At 41.3% G+C, this 21,836-nt stretch overlaps 1 protein-coding gene across 3 annotated transcripts in view; it reads left to right on the top strand.

Annotated features, from left to right (window-relative positions):
* The window catches only part of LOC127006616 (discoidin domain-containing receptor 2-like), a 390,501-nt gene that overhangs the window by 326,769 nt on the left and 41,896 nt on the right, over positions 1–21,836 (top strand). For all 3 annotated transcript variants that reach the window (XM_050876726.1, XM_050876725.1, XM_050876724.1), the window contains exon 7: positions 5,688–5,838. In XM_050876726.1, coding sequence (XP_050732683.1) covers positions 5,688–5,838 — 151 coding nt within the window. The remainder of the gene's footprint in view (positions 1–5,687; positions 5,839–21,836) is intronic.

The following is a 21,836-nucleotide window of genomic DNA, read 5'->3' as shown; positions in this document are numbered from 1 at the left end:
TCTCTCTCTCTCTCTCTCTCTCTCTCTCTCTCTCTCTCTCTCTCTCTCTCTCTCTCTCTCTCTCTCTCTCTCTCTCTTCCACTATTAGTATTACTGTTTCTTCTCCATTTTTCTTCCTTTCCCTCATCTTTTTCCTCCCCATCTTCCTGTCGCTCATATTCTATTCTTGTTCCTCCTCATTTTTTATCTTTTTCCGTCCTTTCTTTCTTCCTTCCTTTCTTTTTTCCTTCTTTCTTTCTTTCTTTCTTTCTTTCTTTTTCTTTCATTCTTTCTTTCTCTCTCCTCCTCCTCCTCCTCCTCCTCCTCCTCCTCCTCCTCCTCCTCCTCCTCCTCGTCCACCTCCTCCTCCTCCTCCTTCTCCTCCTCCTCCTCCTCCTCCTCCTTCTCCTCCTCTTCCACCTCCTCCTCCTTCTCCGCCTCCTCCTCCTCCTCCTCCTCCTCCTTTGCTGTCCTTCATCTTCCGACTTTGATTAGATAGTTAGTGTAGCTTGTCACAAATACCCTCAAAAGGACCATAATGTCTGCTGTTGTTTGTTCTTCCTTTGTGTTCCTTTGTGTTCCTCCTCCTCCTTCTCATCGTTCTTCAATCTTCCCCTCCGCTGATTTTCACTCCCCTCTATCTCCCTTTTTCTTTTTCGTTTCTCTCCCTTCCTCCCTCCCGCCCTCCCTCCCTCCCTTTTCTACTTTCCTCCATCTGGTAGAAAATGGCAATGAAATGTATGAACAAAACCATATGATGTGCTGGGGCGTGTAATGGGAGAGAGAGAGAGAGAGAGAGAGAGAGAGAGAGAGAGAGAGAGAGAGAGAGAGAGAGAGAGATTGTTATTATTGTTTGATACATTACATTCAGCTGAATCAAAACACATATCAATAAATACTTGGCATGTTTTCCAGCCGAGACTAAGCTCTTTAGCCGACATTATATCATTTGGAAATTTATCTAACTGCGTCGGGTATTTGTTCAGGAGTTATCGCCGCGCCGAACAACAGTCATTTGTATACAGCAACATGTGTGTGTGTGTGTGTGTGTGTGTGTGTGTGTGTGTGTGTGTGTGTGTGTGTGTGTGTGTGTGTGTGTGTGTGTGTGAAGTAGACGTATTTTCCCGCGTGACATGTTTTTTTTTTTTTTATCCACGCAACTTAAAGGTAAAAAATAGAAAATATGTACAGGAAGATACAAAAAAGACTGGTACAGTAATATCCACATTTATGTACTTCAACACTGTATGCAAAGGTGCTTCTAAAGATTTATGATTTATATATATATATATATATATATATATATATATATATATATATATATATATATATATATATATATATATATTGTATATATATAGAGAGAGAGAGAGAGAGAGAGAGAGAGAGAGAGAGAGAGAGAGAGAGAGAGAGAGAGAGAGAGAGAGAGAGAGAGAGTGAGGAAATTTAGTAGAGGGATAAAGAGCGAGTGTGGGAAGTGCTTTGTGGCAGTTATGATGGAGCTTGTTAGTGCGACTCTCTCTCTCTCTCTCTCTCTCTCTCTCTCTCTCTCTCTCTCTCTCTCTCTCTCTCTCTCTCTCTCTCTCTCTCTCTCTCTCTCTCTCTCTTTGTAACGCTTGCAAAACGAGAAAAATGCATATGATTTCACACACACACACACACACACACACACACACACACACACACACACACACACACACACACACACACACACACACACACGCACACACACATTTAACAAAGGTCGGCACTGCTGCTCGTCCATTACACACATGAGATTAATTAGTCGCTTCACCTGCATTGACGGATGGACCGAGGACAGGTAACTTCCACCTTACCTGCAAGAATTAATTACGCACCTCACTAGCTGACTGACGCCTCTCTCTCTCTCTCTCTCTCTCTCTCTCTCTCTCTCTCTCTCTCTCTCTCTCTCTCTCTCTCTCTCTCTCTCTCTCTCTCTCTCTCTCTCTCTCTCTCTCTCTCTCTCTCTCTCTCTCTCTCTCTCTCTCTCTCTCTCTCTTCTCTTACTGTCCACCTTCCCTCATCCCTAATTTTCTTCTCCTCCCTTTCTCTTCTTTTTTCACTCTCTTCCTGCCAACCATGAAATTTGGACTTGAGAACTAGAATAAAGTTAAAAAAAAGAAAAGAGGACGAAGAAAAGAAAAAAAATATGTAGTTTGTAAGATGAGGAAAGAATGGAAAAAAATATGATGGAGAAATTATATAAAGGGTGATAAGATGATTAAGAAAATGTATAAGAATGAAGAGGATATATGGAGTGTGTTAATGAAAATGCGAGAGAGAGAGAGAGAGAGAGAGAGAGAGAGAGAGAGAGAGAGAGAGAGAGAGAGAGAGAGAGAGACTCATCAGTTTCATCCTTCTTCTCATAACATTTTTCCCGTGACAAATTACGAAACTAATGAGAAAGAAAGAGGAAATAAAAGAAGAGAACAGGAAGAAAGAAAAGAGGAAAGGAGGAGAGAAGATAAACACTCCACTCATAATCCTTTTTTTTTTCTTTTTCTCCTCTTTATTTTATTATCGTACATATTACATTTATTTCTGTTTTTCTAACCTCATTTTTTCTCCTTTCGCCTTCTATTTTTTGTTGTTTGTTTTTTGTCTATTTTGTTGTTTATTATATTCCTCTTAATAAATACTTTTGTGGTTTCCCTCGCTTGTTTTTTTTCACACCGCTTTCTTCTTTTTCCTCGTTTTCCTCTTCATTCCATTTCTTTTCTTTTTAGTGTCTCTTTGTTTCGTTTTGTGTTTTTTTTTTCCATATCTTCGTCCTTCTTAAATGTTTTCCTCCTTTTTTATATTTTCCCTTAATATTTCCTCTTCTGTTCGTTTCATTTTTATTTCCGCTTTTCTCTCCTCCTCCTCCTCCTCCTCCCTTTTCTTTTCTTTCTAATATCCCCGTTTCTTTTTTTTTCCTTTCATATTAGCTCCTTCACTTTATCTCTGCCTTTTTTTGCCATCTTTCCTTCCTTCCCCTTTTTCTTTCATATTAATTTTTTCCTTGCTCTCTCCTTCACTCCCAATTTCTTTTTACCTCGTCTTTTTTTTTAATTTTTCCTTTCTTCTTTTCCTTTCTCTTCTTTCTAACTATTCCTCCTCTTTTCTCCTCCTTTAATTTTTGTTTTCATCCTTTATTTCCCTTTTCCTGTTTCTTTCTATATTCCATTTCCTTTGGTTTCCCTCTGTTTTCCTTATATTACCTTTCATATTAGGTCCTTCACTTTATCATTCATCTTTATTTAGAAAATTTCCCTCGTGTCCTGCCTGTCTTACCTCTTTCCTCTTGGTTTTCCTCTTTCTTCCTCTTTTTCACTCAGATTTTCATTCCTATTTTTATTTCTTCATTCTCCATTCCTTTCTTTCCTCGTGTCTTTTTCACCTTCCCTGCCTTCCTTTTCTTTCTCTTCTTTCTAAACCATTTTTCCTTTTTCCTCTTCTTTGTAATTTTTGTTTTGTCTTTTATTTTTTGTCTTTCACCTCACTCTTTTTGCTTCTTTCCTCTTGTCCTTCTATTGCTTTCCTCTGCTTTCCATATACTTCTTTTCATATTAAATCCTTCACTTCATCATCCACCTTTTTTTCAACTCTTTCCCTCGTCTTTCGCTTTTTTTCCCTCTTGCTTTTCCTCTTTCTCCCTCTTTTTCAAGGCAGGAGGCGGACATTCTTTTGGCCTCCTCTTAGTGGTCAACACATCGTCTTAAGGAAATTGAGTCGTGGACGAAGAAATACGAGACGACGTTAAGAAGGCGTGTGGAGAACGTGGGAGGAGGAGGAGGTGGAGGTGGAGGAGGAGGAGGGGAAGGTGAAGGAGGAGGAGGAGGATGGTGGAAGAGCAGGAGGGGGAGGAGGGAATGGGAAGAGAGCGTGAGGAAATGAAAGGGTCAAGGGAAATGGGGAGGAGGAGGAGAAGGAGGAGGAAAGGTGGAGGAGGAGAGTAAAGAAATATGGGAAGAAAGTAGGAGCTGGAGAGATGGAAGGAGGACAGGAGAGGAGGAGGAGGATGGTCAAAGGGAAGAAGAAGAGAAGAGGAAAAAGGAGATATAGAAGTGAAGAAAATAGGCGAAGGAAAGGAGGAGGGTAAGAGGAAATAAGGAATGAAAGGAGAGATAAAGAAAAGAGAAGAGATAGGAAGAATGAAAAAGATGGAGGGATAGAAAGAATAGAAGGAATAGAAAGGGTTTGGAAGAAAAGGATAAAGGGAGGAAAGGGGAGAAAGAGAGGAAGAAATGGAAAGGATGGAATAAGAACAGGAAAGAAGAGAGGAGAAGAAGAAAAAGGAGTAAAAATGGTAGAGAAAGTGAAGAGGTTATAGGAAGGAGGAGAAAAATGAAAGGTAGGAAAATGTGGAGGAGACATAAGAAAAAGGGAAAATATAAAAAGGAAATGGAAAGAAAGGAAATGGAGAAAAAGGAGGTGGAGAAGAAAAATGGAAAGAAAGGAAATGGAGAAAAAGGAGGTGGAGAAGAAAAGAAAAAAAATAATCGATAAAAAGAAGTGGTAGAAGTGAAGAGCGAGAGGAAAGGTAGGAGGTTGAAGGGTATAAAGGAGGAAGGGTGGGAGGAGGAGGAGGAGGAGGAGGAGGAGGAGGAGGAGGAGAAGGGATGAAACTGATATGGTAGGAGAATAGAAATTACCTTGACAGGGAAAATTACGGAGGAAATGAAATGAAGAAGTTGAAAAAATGTCTTGTTTGCGGTGAAAGGAAATGAATGCGAGGGGGAGAGGGAAGGGGGAGGAGGGGGAGGGGGAATGGGGAAGAATGGGGAAGGGAGGAGGAGGTGTGGAAGAGAAAAAAATACCCGTGTTATCAGTGGAGAGAAATGAGAGGAAAGAAAGAGGGGAGGGGAGGGGAGGGGAAAATAAAGGAAAAAGATGAGGAATAGCGTGTCAGAAAACTGAGAAGGAAAAAAAATTGAAACAAGAGGAAGGAAAGAACTCGCATTGCCTAAGGGAGGAAAGCGATATGGAACGGAAGCAAGGGAGAAGGGAAAAAGGGGAGAGAACTGGAGATGAGAGAGGAAAATAAAAGAGAAAGAAATACATCACGTTTTGCAAATGAAGGAAGGGAGATGAGGGGAAAAGAGAGAGAGAGAGAGAGAGAGAGAGAGAGAGAGAGAGAGAGAGAGAGAAAACGACAAACACACATGCATAAACATACGAATAAACACACACAATTAACTAATACACACGAACAGTAATTACACACACACGCAAACCTCCACACATGCAAACTCAAACAAAAAAAATCGCACCAACACATGTACATATATCCCTGGAGGTAAATCAGTTTGTCAGTCAGTCAGTCAGTCAGTCAGTCAGTCAATTAATCAGTAAGGGAATCAACTATTTACTGTTGTAGAAATCATGCAAAAGGTTAGTTAGTCAGTCAGTCAGTAAGTCAGTCAGTCAGTCAGCCACTTAGTTAGTCATGCAGTCAATCACGCAACCAGATATTAATTCATTCATTCATTTATTCATTCATTCATTCAGTCATTCAGTCAGTCAGTCAGCCACTTAGCCAGTCATGCAGTCAATTAGCCAGCCGGTTAGTCATTTAATCAGTCAGTCAGTCAGTCAGTCAGTCAGCCAATCAGTTACCTAACCGCGCAGAAAACAAAACCAATTCACTCACCTGTCACTCCGCCACAAAAACCATTCTCACGCCCGTTTTTCTCCCTCCCGGACAGACGCTGCTGGTGGGCAACTCCGACACGTACACGGAGGTCAAGAACAGCCTGGCGCGCCCCCTGCTGGCCACGAAGGTGCGGCTGCAGCCCTACAGCTCCCACAGGCGGGTCGTGTGTCTGAGGCTCGAGCTGTTCGGGTGCAACTACACAGGTAAGGAAACAGTAGAGACAGGTGCGAAGGTGAAACAATAATCCGTGTGTCGTAAAGTAACAGAGTGAGAAGAAGAGGGAGAAGGTACAGAATTGAAAGAGTAAAGAAGATTAAGGAAAAGGGTAGGAATGCAAATGGATAAGATTGACAATGGAGATCATAGTGAGAAGTGAGAGAGAGAGGAAGGAGGGAAAGAAAGAGAATTGCAATAGTAAAGGAGATGAAGGAAAAAGGGTAGGAATGCAAATGGATAGGATTGACAAAGGGAGATCAGAGTACGGGTGAGAAGTGAGAGAGAGAAGAAGGAGGGAAAGAATGAGAATTGCAAAGGTAAAGGAAATGAAGGAGAAGGGTAAAAATTCAAAAGGTTAGGATTGAAAAAGAGATTACAGTAGAAAGGGTGAGAAACGAGAGAGAAAAAAAGAGAGAGGTATTAGGGAAGATAGGGAGGCAGGGTGAGAACAAGTAATTCGGGAAGGGAGATAATAGCAATAATAGAAAGAAATAGTAGAAATAATAGAAAGAAATAATATAAAAAGATAATAGAAAGTAAGAGAGAGGGGTGAAAGACAAAAAAATAATTGAAACGGTAAAGAAAACTGAGAAAAACGATAGAAATTCAGAGAGAGAAATGAGACTGAGGAGATAAAGGGAGGTAATAGGGAGGTAATGGAGAAGATGGGCAGGCAGGGCGAGAACAGGTAAGTAATGGGGGGTAAGGTGAGGAGAGGTAAGGGTGATTTTATCGAGCCGTAACCTTTAGTGTGTTCCTCTTTGAAAGATTTACAAGAGAATGTTCTGCGTCTATCAAAGATTCACCGAGCCTGTCTCTGTGTTGATCAGCGCAGGACGTTAGCAAAATAGCCGCTCATATTTACTGTTTTCCTTCCTCTCCTCCTCGTTTTGTGTATGTTGAAATTCCATGAGATTTTATTCCGAACTTTTTGAACTATTACTTGATTTTTTTTTTTTTTTCTTCCTTTCTTGCTCGATTTGTAAATGTCAAAGTTCTGTGAGAGTTTGTTCCGAACTTGTAAACTGTTGTCTGATATTTTTTTTCTTACTCCTGCCATCATGATTAGTATATGTTGATGTTTTATGAGTTTATTGACAACTTTTTAAAATTTTTAATCTGTTGTTGTTGTTGTTGTTGTTGTTGTTGTTGTTTTCCGTCTTCGTCGTTTGTATGTGTAAGAGTCCTATGAAAGTTTAATCGGAGACGTTTAAACTATTTTCTCTTTTTTATTCTCCTATGTTCTTGTTTATTAAGTTATTGTTTGGTCTTCATTTTCAAGTCTTTTTTTTTTATTCCTCGTTAAATATTTCAGAGAGCAATATTCATGAGGGTTCAGTTTTCAGTAAGTCCTTCATCGCCTTGGTCAGCGGAGGACGAAGATACAATATTCATCCACAATCCACCACCAACTCTACCACGACCACTACTTTTACTTCTACCACCACCACCTCTACCACGACCACTACTATTACTTCTACCACCACCACCACCTCTACCACGACCACTACTATTACATCTACCACCACCACCACCTCTACCACGACCACTACTTTTACTTCTACCACCACCACCAACTCTACCACGACCACTACTTTTACTTCTACCACCACCACCACTTCTACCACGACCACTACTTTTACATCTACCACCACCACCACTTCTACCACGACCACTACTTTTACATCTACCACCACCACCACTTCTACCACGACCACTACTTTTACATCTACCACCACCACCAACTCTACCACGACCACTACTTTTACTTCTACCACCACCACCACTTCTACCACGACCACTACTTTTACATCTACCACCACCACCACTTCTACCACCACCACCACCTCTACCACGACCACCACTATTTACTAAATCTTCTACCACCACCACCACTACCACGACCACTACCACTACTACTACTACCCCCATCACAATCTCTTATCAAAAGCCTCACATCACCACCACCACCACAACTATTGCTATTACTACACCTTCCACCATCACCATCAACCCCGGCACACCACCACCACCACCGCCACCGTCACCACCACCGTCACCACGCACGCAATTATTAATGAACTAAACGCCGCCATAATGAAGCCAACATTACCATCTCGATCAAATGCGCCGCCCGAGTTACGGAGTTTCCTCATTAATATTGGCGCCATTAACGTTGCCCCAATCGCAGGCGGACGGCGAATAATGAACACTTGAGGAGGACTTGCTTTGTGTTGTTTCTGGGCATGAATTCCTTGTTTTATTTTAGTTTCCCCAGTTTTCTTTGCGAGGAGTGACAGGTTTCATGTTTTTTTTGTTTTTTTATTAGTCCTGAATTCCAAGTTTATCTTTTAGTATGCCACGTTTTCTTTAATAGGAGCGGGAGGTCTTGTTTCTTCACATTTTCTTTGGTTTCTAGACATGAGTTCTTTGTTTCTATTTTAATATTCCTCGTTTCGGTTTATTTTCCCGTTTTCTTTCACATAGTCATTGGTCTTTCTCATCTTATACACCAAAGAATTTCTCGCAGTCCCCTAAGTTATCACTCCAACAACTCTCGTAAGTTATCAGTCATATAATCTTTCGAGTTATTAGTCAAGTTTTATCAAGTCATCAATCGTTCTCTTCAGTTTATGTTCTCAAGTCATCATTCAAGTAGTTATGTAAGTCATCTGTTAAACAATCTCGTCATCAGTCTGGTATTTTTTTAATCAGTTAAGGGGTACTGATGTCGGATTCAAGAAAAAATCGATTTTTTTTCATTTTTCAACTCATGCAGATTTGTGGAGTAAAACAAGGCAATTTACCGACAAAGGCTCAAAACTAGAAAATTCCAGGTGTCCGACAACGCTTCCCCATGATAAATACCTCGCAATAATTAGTAGTACATATTGAAATAATTACATGTGGCGGACGGCAGGGAGAAGAACTTGGACCTTGAAGTGGCGGAGGACAGGGTTAATGGAGGAGACTCATCAAAAACAGCGACCCCGTATAGAAACGGGATAATAACGCTGCGGAAGAAGAAGAAGAAGATTGAAATAATTACATGACTTATGGTTCATTATCACTGTGTTCATCGGTAACATATGTAAAAATAATCCAAATCGAGAAAGAAAGAATGACTGATACAGAGCTTTCCATACTTTGAAGTGAATTTACTCGAAAATATGATTTTTTAAATAAAAATGCTTATAAAACATCCAAAGTAAAACAAATTTACTTGAAACTTGGTGTGTTTATTGATAATGAGGGGACAAATAAACGTACAGACGCTTGTTTTTTTTTCAAAAAAAATAATATAATACACATTAGCAGTAATAAATGTGCAAACTCGGCATATTGGCGCGACGTCATGACATGCTACGTCATGCACCCAGGACAGTTCATGATGTTTGGGGAATTTTGCAAAAAACAATCTCTACGTCGATTTACATAACATATGCATATTCACATGCATCAACACGTTCCTTAATGACAAATAATAAGGCCGGTAGAGAATTTTGAGTAAATTTATCTACATGAGGTCATAACGTCATGCATGTAAAACATTCATATGCATACACAATGAAGGAAATCATATTCCGAACATATCCTGAAAATCTCAGTTCTTAAAAGCAAATACTTTTTTTTGTTTGTTTTCGATCTCAGTACCCCCTTAAGTTCTTGGGAATTATCAATCTTCCTTTTTAATTTCATGTTTTCAAGTCATCATTCAAGTTCCTCCTCCATCATTCAAGCTCTCTTAAATCATAAGTCAGTCAGTATTCATAAGTCGTTAGACGTCCCATTAAGTCACCAGTCAAACAATTAATACACTAGACAAACTACCTTAAGCCGTCATTCAAACGACAGTCATAAGTCATCAGTCGCTCCCTTAAGTCATCAGTCGTTCCCTTAAGTCATCAGTCGCTCCCTTAAGTCATCAGTCGTTCCCTTAAGTCATCAGTCGCTCCCTTAAGTCATCAGTCAAGTTCTTTCAGTCACCAGTCATCAAGCAAGCGGTGGTCTGTGCGTGATAACCTCGTAATGAAGCAAAATCTCTTGCTTCACCTGTCCCCTTTTTTTCGTTCCTAATGCAAACAAAGACTAAAAACGCCTAAATCTTTTTTTATTCTTGTCTATTTCCAGTTGCAATGTTCCCTTCATAGTCACGCTCCGCCTCGCTCTCTCTTTTCTTACTTCTTTACGCTGATGCTGTTGTTGTTGTTGATGTTTTTTCTCCTTTTTCTCTTTTTTTCTTTTTTTTCTTCCCCAAAATTCATCGCATAATCTCGAGTTTTCAAACGGACTATGATTTTTTTTAACTATTGTGCCGCGAGATTTTTTTTTTTTTTGTGTGTGTGTGGAATGAGCACTAGATTGGGTCATTAGAGAGAGAGAGAGAGAGAGAGAGAGAGAGAGAGAGAGAGATTATACGTTTTTCTTCCTTCTGTTTTGACATTTTTTGTTTGTTTGTGGGAAATGAAGAGAGAGAGAGAGAGAGAGAGAGAGAGAGAGAGAGAGAGAGATTTACGTAGAAAATCAGACCACACAGACCCCATGGTCCAGACTAAGTGATCTGTCCTTAAACCTAAGTGATTTTATATCAATCAGATGGCTCCAAAACTTTGCAATTCTACTCCAGTTAATATTAAGTTGAAGGAAATGTCGGTCGAGCTTGTTTTTAAAGGAGTCAATCGTGTTACACTGGACCACTGAAGGTGGGAGCTTATTCAATTCGCGCACTACAACGTTGGTGAAGAAAAATTTGGTGCAGCCTGAATTTACTTGCCTACATTTAAGTTTTGTGCCATTGTTCCTCGTACGCAAAGTGTCATCGATCATAAACAAATTTGATTTGTCCACATTCGTGAAACCATTAAGTATTTTTAAACATTCGATCAGTTTTCCTCGGAGGCGACGTTTCTCAAGAGAGAACATGTTAAGGGTGGAAAGTCTCTCGTCGTAGGGTTTGCTGCGCAAGGAAGGGATCATTTTTGTTGCCCGACGCTGAACACCTTCTAGTTTAGCAATGTCCTTTGCATGGTGGGGAGACCAAAACTCTACCGCATATTCCAAGTGGGGTCTGACTAAACTATTGTAGAGCGGAAGTATTACTTCTTTATTTTTTAATAAAAAGTTTATTTTAATGAAGCCCAACATTATGTTCGCTTTATTTGCTGCACTGATGCATTGCTGCGAGAATTTGAGGTTTGACTCGATTTTGACACCCAGATCCTTGACGCATTGAACGCTTTTGAGTTCGACGCCGCGCATTTCGTAATCGAACTTCTTATTTCTTGTTCCAACTTGAAGGACCTGGCACTTATCTATATTAAAGGGCATCTCCCATCTATCAGATCAAGCTGAAATTTTATGCAAATCCTCTGGGAGGCTTTGCCTGTCTTCGTCAGTGAGAACCGAGTTACCAATCTTTGTTTCGTCTGCAAATTTACTAATGAGATTATTGATTTCAACATTCACATCGTTGATGTAAATTACGAAGAGCACTGGGCCAAGAACCGAGCCCTGAGGGACGCCACTAGTGACAGGCGCCCACTCTGAGTTAAATCCGTCGATCACCACTCTTTGTTGTCTGTTGCTCAACCAATTCGCGATCCATTGGTGTACTTGACCGTCAATACCTAGTTGCTTTAATTTATAAAGTAATTTATGATGTGGAACCTAGTCAAAGGCTTTCTGGAAATCTAGATAGACTACGTCCAGTGATTTGGTTACGTCATAAACTGAGAAGAGGTCGTTATAAAAGGTCAATAAGTTTGGTAGGCAGGATCTTTTGTTACGGAAGCCATGTTGTGAATCCCCAATTAATGAGTGGCTTTCAAGGTAACTCACAGTTTTGTCTCTAATTATGCTCTTGAGTATCTTACCTGAAATTGAAATTAGACTAATGGGCCTGTAATTACCCGGTATTTTTTGTCTCCTTTCTTAAAAATCGGTGTTACGTTAGCCTTTTTCCAATCCGAAGGGACGATGCCTTGTCGCAAGGATATATTGAAAATGGTTGTGAGAGAGGAGAGTATTTCGCTCTTTGTTTCTTTAAGCAGTATAGGATATACTTTGTCAGGTCCGGGACTTTTATTTGTTTTAAGGGATTGGAGAGCTTTTAGGACTTCATCAGTTGTTATTACAAAGTTAGGCAATGCATGCTCGAGATTTACGTTAGTACTGTTGTCGTCGCTGGTGTTGGTGGTAGTGGTGGGAAGACTGCTAGTAATAAACACCGAGGAAAAGTAATTGTTTAATAAGTTCGCAACGTGCTGGCTGTCAGTCACTAGTGCACCGTCACTGTTTGTTAAGGGTCCAATGCCACTTCTGATCGCCTTCCTGTTGTTTATATAACTGAAGAAGGATTTCGGATTATTTTTAAAGTTGGCTGCAATGTTTTCTTCATATCTACGCTTTGCTTGACATACTTATCTTTTTACTCGCCGCCTGGCTTCATATAAAGTTTAATTTCGCTATTAAACCACGGTGGGCTTTTATTAGTGTTACTTCGCTTCTCGCACAATGGGACAAATGTGCTTTGCTGAGTGAGTAAATGATTTTTAAAGTTTAGCCAGGCTTCCTCTACGTTGCCATCATCTGATGGTTGTATTTCTGTTAGTTTTTGTCGGATTTCTACGAAATTTGCTCTTTTGAAATTGGGAACCTTTACTTTATTTTCAGTCACTGTTGTTTGAGCTCTAATGTCGACGCGCACTAATTTATGATCGCACGAACCGAGGTGTTCTCCTGCCGTGACACTGCTGACTAGGTTATCTTGGGTCCCTATGTCAAGGTCGAGTATGTTATTTTGTCGAGTTGGTTCAGTAACCATTTGGCTTAGGTCATTTTCTTCTAAAAATTCGATCGTGACTTGCCCTCTGTACCCGACAATGTCGCCCTGTCAAATGAGAGAGATTAAAGTCTCCTAATATCAGTGAGTCGCTGTTATTAAGTGACTGCCTTAAAACGCTGTACATTTCTACATCATCTTCGAGTGATTGCCCCGGAGGCCTGTAGGTGACATATTTAGATTAATTTTTGCAATGTTTACTCGCACGTACAAATTTTCAACGTTACTGTCTCCTGGTGTTTTGTCAGTAGGTTGCAAATAGCTTTTGACGTAAAGGGCAACACCACCACCTCTACGGTTAACACGATCTTTTTTTAAGAGTCTGTAGCCATCTATGTTGTATTCTGAACTTAAATCAATATTTGTGGTGTCGATAAATGTTTCGGTTATAGCAATTACGTCAGAATTTTATGTTGAAACAACACATCTCAATTCATCAGACTTGTTTCGTAGGCTACGCGCATTGAAACTCAAGACTTTTATATTATCTTGAGGTTTAGTAATAGAGGTGGAGTTACTTGCGGGTTCACGGTTTCGCGTTTGTTGTGTTGCATGCCGTTTATTTACACGGGCGGGGTGGAGGGACGCGGCCAAGAACAGTTTTTTGTTCGGGTGTCACGTACTGCGTCGTTAATGGTGAATTTCGACGATTTGGGTGAAAATTATCGAAATTTTCAAACTTCGTGTATGGCATCGTCCATCTTAAGGAGCCTTCCGAATCTGGCTGCCCCGACGAGGGACAAGAGTATTCCGTCCCTATGGAAGAGCTCACCTTGGCCGTAGAAATTATCCCATGCGTTAAAGAACTCGACGTCAAGCTCCCTGCAAAGAGTCTGTAAGCGGCTGTTGAGGCTGAAGGCCTAAAGTATTGAGAGAGAGAGAGAGAGAGATTATACGTTTTTTTCTTCCGTCTGTGTTGCCATTTTTTGTTTGCTTCTGGGAAGTGGAGAGAGAGAGAGAGAGAGAGAGAGAGATAATGGAGTCAGTTCATCAGCGCATCAGCAAGTCCGTCAGTCATTGCGTTAATCAGTGACTTAACGCAATCGACTGTTCAATGAGCGGATCAGTCAACGAAAAAGGCGGTGAATAGATAAATGAATAAATAAAGAGGTGATAGATAGAGAGAGAAGTAAATTAATAGATAAGGAAAGAGCTTGAAAATCCTGTAATAAATGGAAAGAAAGTCGGTGAATAGATAAATGAATGAATAAATAAAGAGATAGATAGATAGATAGATAGATAGAGATAGATAGATAGATAGATAGACAAATTTATAGGTAAGGAAACTACTTGAATATCCAGTAATGAAAGATAAAATAACGAAATAGGAAAATAAATAAATAAACAGATAGGTAGATAGATAAATAGAGAAACCGGTAGATAGATAGATGGATAGGTTGATAGATAAATAGATAAACAGGTAGATAGATAGATGGATAGGTAGACAGATAAAAGAAAAGGAAACCACTCGGAAAATCCAGTAATAAAGGAAGAAAAGGAAAAGGTGAAATGAAACACACACACACACACACACACACACACACACACACACACACACACACACACACACACACACACACACACACACACACACACACACAGGGGAAGAGAAAAGTGATTAAGAAAAACGAGACTGAAAAGAAGGAAAAAAATACGAAGCGAGAAATTAATCTTCGGAAGGCCAAGGACTGAAAACTAAAAAATAAAAATAAAAAGAATTAGAAGGAAGAAGTATTGAAGAAAATGAGAAGCAGAAGAAGAAGGAAGAGAAGAAAAGAAGAAGGAGGAGGAGGAGGATAATAAAAATAAAGATAAATAGCAAGAGAAACAGAGAGGAGTAAAAAGTGAAAATAAGTAAAAAAAAAGATTGAGAAGGAAGAAAATTGAAATATATGAGCAAAGTCAGATAGAAAAACAAGGGAGGAAGAGAAGGAGGAGAAAATTGAAAAAGAGGGGGAGGAAGGATAAAGAGAAGCAGAAATAGGATGAGAAAAAGCGAGAAAGGAGAAAACTGAAAAAAATAGAAAAGCGAAGGAGAAAATGAAGATAAGAGGGAGGAAGAGAGAAATGTGAAAAGACAACGAGAGAGAAAATGGAGATAATAGTGAGGAGGAGAAAAATAACGAGAGAGAGAGAGAGAGAGAGAGAGAGAGAGAGAAGGAAGGAAGGAAGGAAGATAATAGAGGAGAGAGAAAACGAGGTGCAGTGGGGAGAGTCATAAATTATACGAGGAAGGGAAGAGAGGAAGAGGTGGAAGAAAGAGGACAAGCAAGAGGACAAAGAAGAGGAAGAGCTGGAGAGGGAGGAGGCGCCGTGTGAGGAGAAAGAGGCGGACAGTGGTAAGAGGAAGAGGAAGAGGAAGGAGAGAAAAATAAAATGCTGAACAGAGAGGAAGGAGAGGACAAAAGCGGAGGAGGAGGAGGAGGAGGAGGAAAGGTGAACGAGTTGTTATTGTGAACGAAGGAAAAAAAATCAGGTGGGAAACAAGAGAATAAGACTAATAAGAGGAAGAGGAGGAGGAGGAAGAGAAGGTTGAAAAATTAAAAAGCCGGGGAATGAGAATGAAGTTAAAAAAATGAGGTGCGAAACAGGAGAGTAAGACCAATAAGCAGAGAAGGAGGGGGAGGAGGAGGAGGAGCAGGAGGAGGAGGAGCAGGAGGAGGAGGAGCAGGAGGAGGAGGAGGAGGAGGAGGAGGAAAGGTGAGCAAGTGGAGGATAAAAAAAAAACAGGCACGGGACGAGAAAATAAGTGCAATAAAGGCCAAACACACAATGAAGCGAACAGGTACGAAAAAACACAGGTATTCTGAAGGGTACTAATTAGCAAGGTAGCCCTGAAGGAAGGAGGAGGAGGAGGAGGATTGTGATAGAAGAGGAAAAGGAAGAGAAAAGAAACCATGTAATCTCACTCCTCTACCCTTTGCCTTCCTCCTCCCTCCTCTTCCCTCTATCCTCCTTCCTTCTTCTCCCTCCCTCCCATTTCCTCTCCCTCCCTAATCTCGGCCGGTCTTAAGGCGGAGGTGAAGGGGTGCGCAGGTGATCCAGGAAGCTAATTAATCTACCCCAGCAGGTGTGTGTATGTGTGTGTGTGTGTGTGTGTGTGTGTGTTATTAGAGAGAGCAAGATGGACGGATTTAGACTTAGTATACGCACACAAAGAGACTTAGACATACAACACATTCAAACAGACAAACTCACACACACACACACACACACACACACACACACACACACACACACACACACACACACACGCAGAATGACACACGCAAACACCTACATATACACTGACAAACAAACAGACAAACACACTTACAAACACACACAGAGAAGGAGAGACACAGAAAACACACACAATAAGAAACAGACAGATAAACACACACACATACACACACACACACACACACACACACACACAGAGAGAGAGAGAGAGAGAGAGAGAGAGAGAGAGAGAGAGAGAGAGAGAGAGCGATCACATATGACACAATTAACCTCGTCACAAACATGTTATTCCTCTCTCTTTCTCCGTCCTCCGCCCATTCACTTCACTCACCCCCCTTTCCTTTCCTCCCTCTCTCCCTCCCTCCCTCCATCTCTCTCCCTCATCGGTCAGTCAGCACGCACGACCCTCCCTTAGCCCATGAGTGAACGTGACTCGCCATGCCTCGCCCGCCTCGCCCTGATCATTAATGCGTCACTGCCGGAACGCGATTTCATTTTACGCGGATTCATTTTAATGGTCATTGCGTCACCGATGGCCTGATAGCTTAAGATCGACGCCGCTACGATTTATGGGACGATGGTATTGTTTTTGTTTCGCCTTTTCTCCTTTATTCAGATTCCCGTTAGAGTGTTAAACTAAAGAGAAGGATGAATAGTAATGAGTTAAGAGTCAGTTTTCATTATTTTAGTTTATTTTCCAAAGTGTGTGTGTGTGTGTGTGTGTGTGTGTGTGTGTGTGTGTGTGTGTGTGTGTGTGTGTGTGTGTGTGTGTGTGTGTGTGTGTGTGTGTGTGTGTGTGTGTGTGTGTGTGTGTGTGTGTGTGTGTGTGTGTGTGTGTGTGTGTGTGTGAAGTAATACAGAAATTAAGGAAATGAGATTAAGAAGCTATAGATAAGGAATGAGACAAGCACTGAAGAGGGAAAAGAAAAAAAATAAAGAGAATATGAAAGTGGAAATAAAAAAAAGAAAACAGAAGAGATAAGAATGATTGAATAAGTAGATAGATTATTATTCACGTTCATGAAAGGGAAACAATTCATAAATGAGTTCAAGAAAAACAATCATAGAAGCAACAAAATATTAAAAAGAAATCGAAATAAGAAGAAATGAACGGAACAGAATTGAAGGAAATGATAATACTAAAAGAAACACTTTAAATAATAATGAGAGAGAGAGAGAGAGAGAGAGAGAGAGAGTAACCCTGAGCGAAAAATCAATCGGCCGAAACTTTGTGGGAAATCTGGACAATATCGATTTCGCTTCTGATAATTAATTTTGGTGCTTCCAGAATATTGTTAAGGGACCACGTGTGTGTGTGTGAGTGTGAATAGGAATAGACAAGAAGAGGAGGAAGAGGAGGAGGAGGAGGAAGTGAGAGACCAAATGAGGTAATGGACGAGTGTGTGAGAGAGGAGGAGGAGGACGAGAACGAGGAAGAGGAGGAGGACAAGGACGAGGAGGAGAAGGAGGAGGAGGAACATGAGAGCCTGGATGTAAGGGAGAAAGGGGAGAGGAAGGAAAATGATGGAGGGTCGAGAGAGAGAGAGAAACAGACAGACACAGACAGACACAGACAAACGAACAGACAGACAGACAGGCACAGACAGACACAGACAAACGAACAGACAGACAGACAGGCACAGACATTTCACAAAAGCACAAACACTACCATTCATTTTCCTCGTAAACATCAACATTACAACAGGAAAACCACGCCAAAAATTATTTCCTGTGAATATTCAGCAAAAGAAAGTGTGAGGAAAAAATATTACTTAAAAAATATAGAGAAAATAAATAGATGTGTCACTTGCCTCACTGAACCTCGAGAGTAAACGTGGAAAATGGTTTCAGTTTCACAATAGTAATATGATGATGATGATGATAACAGCAACAACAACAATGAAAAAAAAGAGAAGAATAAGAAGAAGAAAAAATGGCAGTAATGATAATAATAATGATAATAATAATAATAATAATAATAATAATAATAATAATAATAATTGCTACTAACTCTCTTCAATGGTTGAGTAATTTCTGTTTTACGGGTAGCATGATAACACACACACACACACACACACACACACACACTTCAAAGGGCTATTCCCACATACACACACTGTTGATGTCATTAATAATTTACAAGTGGCTACTAATAACACTCTCTCTCTCTCTCTCTCTCTCTCTCTCTCTCTCTCTCTCTCTCTCTCTCTCTCTCTCTCTCTCTCTCTCTCTCTCTCTCTCTCTCTCTCTCTCTCTCTCTGTGCTGACATTTGTGCCCTGTTTCCCTCACAGCTGACAAAAAAGGTGATAGAAGGTTCATTCAATCATTTTATTGGACACACACTCACGGGTCTACCTTTTTGACGGACAGGTGAAATTTGGTTTATTAGCTAGCGATTTTATGTGGTGTTTAGTGAAAGTTATTTAGTGAAGAGGACAATATGGTGGGAATTACATCGCTGATAAACAAGACATGCAGTTCAGTGAAATATTTTTGGACACGGTAAAGGAAACAGCTCAAAGGCAATAAATGAAGAGAAAAATAAAAAAAAAGCCTCTCCTTCCGAAATTGACCTCTCTTTCGACCACCTCTTTGTATTTTTTTTTTTTTTGGAGCAGCAAGTAGCGGGCTTTTTTTATTATTGTTTCCTTTTTTTTTGTACCCTTGAGCTGTCTCCTTTGTTGAAAAAAAAAATCGCTGATCCTGGCTAAGCAAACAGGAGTGGCGGGAATAGAGGTCAGTTTCGGATGGAGGTCAATTTCGGATGGTTTCTTTCTTTCTCTTTTGTTACCATTGCACATACTACAGTCACCATCATCATCAGCATCAGCATCAACATCACTGCCACTGACTTAGAAGAATCACCTGTCAGCACTATTTCCTAACACCTGTAATAGATAGATAGATTGATAGATAGATAAAATTAGTACCTGTCTTCACTATCTTCCCACACTATCATCACCAACACGATTATCACCATTTCCACCATCACCAATTCCTATCTACACAATCTCCTCATTTTCCTCCCATGCATCATCACATCTATCACCATCATCATCACCACCTCCACCACACACCACAACATCTTTCATCACCATTATCCCCACCACACCACCACAGCCACACCACCACCCCTACCATCACCACCACCATTTGTCTACTGTCCTCTGTACCCAACATTTAAACACCTCACCAGTACCACCATCAACACCATCAACAACAACACCACCACTGCCATTATTACCATCACATCTGCCATCATCAGTACCACCATCACCACCACTATTACACACCACTACACCTGTTACCATCACCACCACTGTCATCACCACCTTTCTCTTTTCACTTCTCTACACAAATATCAAACTCCTGCACCACCCACCACCACCACCACCACCACTACCACCACCACTACCACCACCACCACCACCACCACTATCACCACCACCACCACCACCACCACCAGCACACGTCTGCATACTTTCCTACACCCTCCACACACACCTTTGTTTGCCTGGCGGGCTACAGGTGTCCCCAGGTCTACAGGTAAGCGCTTTACCTGCACACCGAATCAACATAAGCTTGTTTTTCTATTCACAAGTTTATTTTTACAGTTTTATCATATTTCTTTTCCTTCTGTGTGTGTGTGTGTGTGTGTGTGTGTGTGTGTGTGTGTGTGTGTGTGAACAGGACCGGTATCAACAAGTCATCACTGTGTCGCCGTGATTAATACATATCCGTGTGTCGCGTCGCTCTGCAATTAATATATACAAGATTAATACCAGGTAAATTAACAACCTCCTCCCCCTCCCCTCTCTCTACCTCCTCACCTTCCTCCTCTCCTCTCCTCCCATCTCTTTCCATCACCCTCTCCCTCTTCTCTTATTTTGTACAACGCGTTTTCCCCTTTATCCCTCATTTATTTTCCAGTATCCTCTTCGTCCTTCCTCTCTCTTTCCTCAACCTGATTTTTCCTCACCCCTTCCCTCTTTCCCCTTCTCTTCCATTCTTCTTCCCCTTTCTTTCCTAACCTAACTTTTCCTCACCCTTTCCCTCTTTCCCCTTCTCTTCCCTTCTTCTTCCCCTTTTTTTCCTAACCTAACTATTCCTAACCCTTTCCCTTCTTTCCCCTTTCTGTTCCCTTCTTCCTTCCCCTTTCTTTCCTCAACCTAACTTTTCCCTATCGACTCCCTTCTTTCCCCTTCTGTTCCCTTCTTCTTCCCCTTTCTTTCCTAACCTAACTATTCCTAACCCTTTCCCTTCTTTCCCCTTTCTGTTCCCTTCTTCTTCCCCTTTCTTTCCTAAACTAACTTTTCCTGATCGACTCCCTTCTTTCCCTCTTCTGTTCCCTTCTTCTTCCCCTTTCTTTCCTTACCTAACTTTTCCTGATCGACTCCCTTCTTTCCCCTTTCTGTTCCCTTCTTCTTCCCCTTTCTTTCCTAACCTAACTTTTCCTGATCGACTCTTCTTTCCTCTTCTGTTCCCTTCTTCCCCTTTCTTTCCTCGCCTAACTTTTCCTCACCCTTTCCCTCTTTCCCCTTCTGTTCCCTTCTTCTTCCCCTTTTTTTCCTAACCTAACTTTTCCTGATCGACTCCCTTCTTTCCCCTTCTGTTCCCTTCTTCTTCCCCTTTCTTTCCTAAACCTAACTTTTCCCTATCGACTCCCTTCTTTCCCCTTCTGTTCCCTTCTTCTTCCCCTTTCTTTCCTAACCTAACTTTTCCTGATCGACTCCCTTCTTTCCCGTTCAGTTCCCTTCTTCCTTCCCCTTTCTTTCCTTACCTAACTTTTCCTGATCGACTCCCTTCTTTCCCCTTTCTGTTCCCTTCTTCTTCCCCTTTCTTTCCTAACCTAACTTTTCCTGATCGACTCCCTTCTTTCCCCCTTCTGTTCCCTTCTTCCTTCCCCTTTCTTTCCTAACCTAACTTTTCCTCACACTTTCCCTCTTTCCCCTTCTGTTCCCTTCTTCTTCCCCTTTCTTTCCTAACCTAACTTTTCCTCACACTTTCCCTCTTTCCCCTTTCTGTTCCCTTCTTCTTCCCCTTTCTTTCCTAACCTAACTTTTCCTCACCCTTTCCCTTCCTTCTCCTTTCCCTCAACTCTCCCCCACTCTCAAACCCTCACCAACACCCCACCTTCCCTTCACCCCTCTTCTTAAACTCTTCCTCCTTCCTCCTACTCTCCTCACCCTTCTTCTCACCCTCATTTTTTTTACTCAACTGTCATAACCACTACTCATCACCACTTATGATCACCTACTCACCACTACCACCACTTCTCATCACCATTATGTCACCACCTTACTTCCCCTTCTTCCATATACCATCACTTTCCTTCCCCATCCACCTACCACACAGCCACTCCCCATCTTCCAGCCATTACATAACTACTTTCCCCCTTCTCCTATCCACTCACCACCTTCTCCATCATCCACCCACCATCACCACTACCTCCTCATGTTCCACCCCACTACAAAACCACCTTCCCAATCCTCCACCCACTTAACAACCTCCCAATCTTTCACCCACTACATAACCACCTTCCCCCAATCCTCCACCCACTTAACAACCTCCCAATCTTTCACCCACTACATAACCACCTTCCCCCAATCCTCCACCCACTTAACAACCTTCCAATCTTTCACCCACTACATAACCACCTTCCCCAATCCTCCACCCACTTAACAACCTCCCAATCTTTCACCCACTACAAAACCACCTTCCCCCAATCCTCCACCCATTTAACAACCTCCCAATCTTTCACCCACTACATAACCACCTTCCCCCAATCCTTTACCCACCAACGCCTCCCCTAATCCTCCACCTCACCAAATCTTCCACCATCACCCCTACCTTCCCCATTTTCCACCCACCATCACCACCACCTTCCCCCAATGCTCCACCCACTTATAAACCCTCTCCCC

The sequence above is a fragment of the Eriocheir sinensis genome, chromosome 33 (genome assembly GCF_024679095.1).
Source record: "Eriocheir sinensis breed Jianghai 21 chromosome 33, ASM2467909v1, whole genome shotgun sequence".
Lineage (NCBI taxonomy): Eukaryota > Metazoa > Arthropoda > Malacostraca > Decapoda > Varunidae > Eriocheir > Eriocheir sinensis.
This window is presented reverse-complemented; position numbering and strand designations above follow the sequence as displayed.